Source organism: Rhinolophus sinicus, linkage group LG02 (genome assembly GCF_036562045.2).
Source record: "Rhinolophus sinicus isolate RSC01 linkage group LG02, ASM3656204v1, whole genome shotgun sequence".
Lineage (NCBI taxonomy): Eukaryota > Metazoa > Chordata > Mammalia > Chiroptera > Rhinolophidae > Rhinolophus > Rhinolophus sinicus.
In genome coordinates, this window is record NC_133752.1 from 131403477 (window position 1) to 131410593 (window position 7117).

At 33.0% G+C, this 7117-nt stretch overlaps 1 protein-coding gene across 3 annotated transcripts in view; it reads left to right on the forward strand.

The window, feature by feature from the left end:
* The window catches only part of KCNC2 (potassium voltage-gated channel subfamily C member 2), a 242080-nt gene extending 235164 nt beyond the window's left edge, over positions 1–6916 (forward strand). For all 3 annotated transcript variants that reach the window (XM_074325410.1, XM_074325411.1, XM_074325412.1), the window contains one exon: positions 5049–6916. Coding sequence is in view for 1 of the 3 variants with exons in the window: in XM_074325411.1 (XP_074181512.1) it covers positions 5049–5068 (20 nt within the window). In the remaining 2 variants the exon portion in view is untranslated. The remainder of the gene's footprint in view (positions 1–5048) is intronic.
* The last annotated feature ends 201 nt before the right edge of the window (positions 6917–7117 follow it).

Here is a 7117-nt window from a genome sequence, read left to right on the forward strand (position 1 = left end):
AAGTGTTTCAGTATCTTTTAAATGAATTATGAAGCAAGAAACAAAAGTCTTAATTTTCTTACCTACCTACATATTTACCATTTTTGGCATTCTTAATTCTTTTGTATAGATCTGATTTTCTATGTGGAATTATTTTCCTTCATCCAGAAGACCTTCTTTAGCATATTTTGTAGTGCAAATGTGCTAGCAATGAATTCTCTCTTTTGTTTTTCTGAAAATTTCTTTATATCACTTTCATTTCTTAGGTATATTTTTGCTGGATACTAAATTTTAATTTAACAGGTTGTTTTCTTTCAGCAGTATAAATATATTTCATTTCTTCTGCTTTTCATTGTTTCGGAAAATAAGTCAATAACATTCTAATCTTTGTTTCTCTGAATATAAAATTTTCATTATTGCTTCAAGTATTTTCACATTCCCCCCTTTCTGTTATTATAACCATGTGTATTTTAAATTGCTTAATATTGTTCTATATGTCACTTAGGCTCTGTCAAATTTTTAAGCATTTTTCTCTATGGTTCAGTTTGGATAGTCTTTTGTTTTTTTCTACAATGTCTAATCTGATATTAAACTCATCCAGCAAATTTTATTCCAGGTATTACAGTTTTTATCTTTAGATGTTCCATTCGGTTCTTCTTAATATAGTCTGCTTCTCATTATATTCACAATTTTCTTTAAGTCCTTAAGAATATTTATAATCGTTTTTTTACTTTTTATTTTTTTTTGTACTCTTCTGTGATTTCTACCATCTTTGTCACTTATGAGTTTGTTTTTATTGATTGGTTGTTCTTCTGGTGTTTGATCACATTTTCCTGCTTAAGGGCATGTCTAGTAAGGTTCTATTAGATGCTGGATACTGTAAATATTAAGTTGTCTAATGTCTGGATTTAATTGTTTTTCTTTAGAGATTTTGGGCATTTCATTTTCTTTTGTTTTGTTTTACAATAATTTAAGTTACTTGAAGATTTTATCCTCTGTTAGTATGTATATAGAATAACTGACACTCCTACCACTACTTTAGGCCTTTCTTTAAATCATGGCCTTTTGGGTTCTGTAATGAACACTTGGCTACTCAGTAAAGTTCCTCTGCTTTGGCTGGTTGGAATTTGAGTATCTCTTACCCTTGGGAGCTTTGGGAATTTTTCAGTTTACAACTCCATGGTCCTTCTTTGCTGAGCTTTGGAGAGTTCAACCTTGGGAATGCACAACTTAGTATGCATCCAAAGACTTAAGACAACTCTTGTTCAAATTTCTGAAGCTCTTTCTCTGTGTATTTCCCTCTCCTCCATTACTTTTTCAGCACAATAGTTGCCTCAGCCTCCCCAAACTTGATTCTCTATCTCTTAAATTCAGTGATGCTGTGTTTGGATGCCTTCTGCCTACATTGTGGTTTGGACTGTGGTTCTAGGCAGAAAGACTGGGTCACCATCATGGTCATCTCACTTGTTTTTCTTATCTCAAGGATAAGTCTGCATTTTGTCCAATGTCTGAAGATTTGTTCATATATTTTGTACAGGTTCTTTTTTTTATCAAAGGTGAGGGCTGTTTTCCCATCATGGCCAGAATTGCAAGATCCTTGCTTTATATTTTTTATTTTTATATTTTTTCCATATTAGTGTCTTTATCTATGTGGTTGGATAAAAAAGGTGAAGCTTTATGGAAGTATTTATCTTTGGACAGTTCTTAATTTTAAAGCAGATCAAAACTAAGTTCATACTATTGTTTTCGTATGACTATTTCGGAATCAAGATGTAATTTGCTTCCTTCAATACTGTTAGTGAGAAAACTGCTGTACCCCTTGAAATTGTTCCCCTGACTAAGGATATGATTTATGTAAGGAACTTATTCCCCTCACAAAGGATACTGCCTATATGAAAGTCATTATCTTGAAGCTAAGAGTTGAAGAATGGAAAAAGCTAGGATAACAGTACTGAAAATATTAGAACTGTTTCTATTATTTCATTCATTACAATGACATGCTAAATACCTGTACTTTAAGTACCATTTTTAAAGATGGTATATTTTAATTGAAACATGCTTCTTTACTAAAACATTTTGGAACTGGATGATTACAAAATCTTCAAGTTTGCCCATAAAATTCCACAACACTAGGTGAGCAAAAGAGAAATTCATCTTTTGTTGTAGTCTGAGGGGAATCATGTACTGTCATCTATTTCCTAGAAAGGGTATAAAAATTGTGAAAGTCAATTAGAATGTATAATAAGTGTATGATAATTAATTATACAAAAGTGAAGAAAATGTTGGTAAATTTCAAAATTATCTAATAAAAATTCTTTGGGAAATTTCTATTTTTCATGGATTTTTTTTTTTTACACTTTGCACAAATTATAAAGAACTTTTAAATGATGCTATAATAAGTTAATGTAAACTTTTATCTAATGGTGGAAGTTTAATCTACTTCCACCACCAGTTAAACACACAGGTTCTTGTGTCAGAGTAAGATGAAACCTGAATTCCTTCATTGATTTATTAAAGACTTTTTCTCTAGATTGAAATATTGAGTTTAGAATGGGATCTTTATTGCCACTATAATCAAACATCTAAGAAGTATCTCTTGTTTGGTCTAAACATTTAATAAAGAACAATGATTCTAAATTAGTGAGTAAAGAGATACAGGTTGTTCTTCCAACTAATGATAGCTTTTTTCTTCCCACTCTCTTACAAAATAGAATATACATAATATAGAACATTTCCATTTAGAATCTAAGATTACTAAATCAAAACTCAATGTGCAACAAAAAGTGACATTATTGTCACATCTGTTTGGGGTGGGATTTTGTTGAATAAAATTATACCAGAACTTTAGAATTAAGCCTGGTTAAACTTTAAAGAAAAGCATTACATAATATAACATGGTTTTCTATTAGTAGTGACAGTTTTAGGTTTGTTGGGAAAGAAAATAAAACTGATTCATAAAAAAATCTAAGACTATTACTGCTGGTGGACAATTAGTTTTTGGAGGAATTGCTTTTTGCATCCCTGCGTTAGGAAATGGTACCGTTTTTATTTCTGCAAGAATATTTGGAAGATGGACCTGAGTTAAGAGCCATTACTGTAGGCTTCAGCACAGCTATAATTTATAAGGCACTTGCTAAGCGTTGTGTCTATGGCCTGGATCTGTCATAAAATGAGTGCCTGACAAAATCTGACTACTTCTGACACATCCAGCATACATTTTAAGCAACCAACCTTTCCCAGTTTGCTCTGAATAGAGACCAAACCATGCTTAAATAATATAATGGGATATTGCATTGTAAGAGACAGAGATGAGCAAGAAGAACCTGGCCCCTGATCTAGGTATATTTAAGATTTTTTTTGTAGAATTCCCTTTATACAAAGGTCCCTTGCTTATGACCTTTTATTAATACATACTTCATTGGCCTCTCTATGCTTTAGCCAGCGTGGAATTCAGCCTAGAATTCTGCACTACTTATCAAAAATTATTTTAGTATGGAGTTCTTGAAACATTATTAAAAAGGAGAAATTTGATCTTAAAGCAAACAATAGTGATTAATGTTTTATGACTTTAAACATAATTATAGTTCCTCTACATACACCTTTAAAAAGTACATTCTGCCTCTTTGTACTAGACAGTAAGCCTCTTGAGGAAAAAGATCATTTCTTTCTTGTTTTATAATTCTAGTACCCAGCAGTGTCTGTCAAATGCTTCAAGAATATTTTTTTTCATAAATAAATAATACATGAAGAAAAGCTGAATCCTTTTAGTGCTAAGAACTGTGGCTATTTTCACTATGACATGAGAGTCCTGGGATCATTATAAGATAGTTTTTGTTTTTATGCTTTATCTGAAGGTTCCGTAATAACTTCTGTTTGGAACTTGATCAAGGATGATTGTATTCCATTCTCATCAACTCATTCTTTTACATCTCTAGAACCTCCTCCTCTACTCCATTCATTCCAAGCCCCTTAAAGTGCCCTGGGCACTTCTGTTCCTAGTGAAATGTGTTCTCTTCATTCTTCAGTCTCATCACGGAACATACCACTGCTTCTTGCTATAAATAAAATGTGCTGGTTCCCAGAGTACATACCCCCTAGCCATATGAAGTCGAGGCTGCTTGCTCTTCTAACACCCACTCAATAAAGAAATGGCAAGTAAGGTGGTATTCTCCTCACTAACATTTTATATTTCCAATTGATCGCTTACCCATCTTCACCATCATCATTTAATGAACCCTTATTATAATTATCTATGACACACTTTATCACCCCCTTTGATTACCATCCATTGTTATCACATCAGTCACACTTACCTCCATCCTTTCTCCTCTACTAAGCCTAATAACATATCTTACTTCAGTGTCATTTTGTATGTCCCATCAAAGTTCCTTGACTGCCTCAAAAACAGTGAATCCCACCTTGACTTTACTAAGCAACCATACCATGGACACGCTGTAAATATATGACTTGTCAAAGTAGTTAAAGTAATCTTGTATCTTAAATTTTATGTATTTATTTTGTTCACCAGATCTGCTACTCCATCAAGCCACAATCACTTTACTCCATTTTCTAACAATTTATCAGCCCCCTGTGTTATCACTTCCCTTCTCAGAATTGTCCAATAGCTTCCTATTACGTTTAGAACAAAAATGTAATTTCTTACATTGGCCCAGAAGATCCTGCATGATATAGTCACTTCCCAACTTTCTCATTTCATTCCCCTCTGTCTACCATCTTATTCTTCATATTCTAGTCTCATTGGTTGTGTTTCTAACCCTTTAGGACAGAAAATTAACTCCTATCTCACAACCTTTTGTAATTGTTTTTCCATCAAGCTAGAAGAGCCTCCAGTAAGATTTTAACATGACTACTTTCCTTTTCTCACCGAAGTCTCAACTTAAATGCTGCCTGGTCGGACGCCTCTAAATGAAGCAGCCTTCTCCCTCCAAACCTCACTGTCCGTGATTGTCCTCTACCATATTACTGTATTTCCTCATAGAATTAATTATTTAAAAAAAAAAAAAAAAAACACCATTAACTCTCTGTGTTTAATATCATTCTCTTCTCAGGGCTAAGACCTTTCCTGTGATGTTCCTTACTATATACTCAGTGCTTTGAAGACCTTCAGGGAAGATTTACCAAGCAATTGATAGACACACAAACCACAAATTAAGCTTCTGGAGGACAGCAATTTTGTGTTTCTCTGGACCCGCTGATGTCTCTGGCACAAGTGGACAATGATAAATATTGGTTGGAAGAATAAATCTTCAAACAAAGGAATGGAAATGGCAAATAAGCATATAAAATCTAATCAAATAAATATAAATTTAAAAACATTGAATTATTCTTATTGCATATCAAAATGGCAAAATTAAAAATATCCCATACTGATCCAAAGTTGTATAGAAATACCTCAAAATATTAGTCCAATATATTCTACTTCTAATAATTATCCCTAGCATTCAAAGATTTGTGTTCAAATAGCCATCATAACATTATTTGGCATAGTAAGTAATTGGAAACAACCTTTGTGTGTATAACAAGGAATCGATTAATAGGTTTCTAAGATGGAAGGATAAGTCATTTCAAATGAGAGATGTATATACATCAAGGTATTTTCTCTTGTGCCGACCAAGAGGAAGAGTCTTCTTTATTCTGTTAAATATATTTTATTCAACAAAATCTTATTTTTAGTTCAAATAAAAATCCCACCTCTTCACAGTGAGAAAGCTTTCACTAAGCTCCTGGTAGCCTGTGGTTCTGTGTTAAGAGGCATAGAAAGACATATTATAGATTCTTATAACAAGGTTTAAAGATTTTTTTTTTTTTTTTGACATCATGGAACATTCAAATTTTAAAAAGCAAATCAACTTCAAAAAATATAACGCACTTATCATTGGATTTTGATAAAGCAGCAATGATATAGTTGATATACGCCATCCCAGGATAAGGATGAGTGTGTGGTGTAAAGATAGGAGAAGGGAGCAGAACTAAATTAAGATCTATTGTCTGCACAGAAAATAACCAGCAATTCCGCTGATTACTGGTCCACAGTCTCCCATGCAGCTGTTTTTCTTCCTCCATGTTTTCTAATTGTGAGACTCAAGTTTCTAAAGTGGTTTCTGCAGACTTAGTCAAGTGTTAATTCTAAAAAGGAAGTCATAGCTTATGGCTGAGATACCCTGGAAGCCTTGGTAGGCAAGTATCTGAAGGGAATACCTTTCCTCCCAAGTCAAACTTCGGGGTCTTTGCAGATGATACTTTTTAAACCGTGGGTCTGAAAAATCTATTATTTTGTGTAAGAAATATGTTAACTGCTCACCTAGAACTGGTGAAGCAAGGTGAACGAATTCCTGTGGGCCAAATCCATCTTGTTCACCACTTGGTTTTGTAAATCAGATTTCATTGTAACATTGCCACCTTCATTCTTGTATGTATTCCCTACAGTTAGCTATGGCGGAATTCAGTAGTTGCAACAGAGGCCATATGGGCCACAGAGCCTAAAATATTTACCATCTGGCCCTGCAAAGAAAAGAGTTCATAGACCTCTAGCCTAGAGCATTCTTTTCACATATATTTCAAATTAACAGAAGTATTGCTTGAGATATAGTTAGGAACTACTTGGCATCATAATAAAACATAATACAATTTTATTAGCAAAATTCCCTTCTTTTGTAAGTAGAAAACAGTGACTAAAGTTTTCATATCTCCTAACTACAGTTTCTTCTCTTTGTATTAATATTCTAATACTCTGTTGACTATTGTAATCCACATTAGATGATTCTCAATGAATCCTTTACTGACATGGAATTATGGAATTATAACCAAAGTCATGTTTTATCTGGAAGCTGGTTGTAACTATTTTATATAAGTGTCATGTATGACTAGAACCGCATAGGCTATGTTCATTAAAATAAATATAAATATTTTCCCATAAGGATACATGTGAAATATAGTCATTAATTCAATCTGTGGGTACATCATTTAGTTATTGTACTTTGTTGAGAAGCGTTCATTATATTTGGACATTTCTAATCACATCGTGATTTTTTTCTTAGACCATTGGTCTTCAAATGGAACCTAGAAGAACATTTTAAACATTATAAATATAAATCTGGATAAAAGTTAGAGGGAAAAA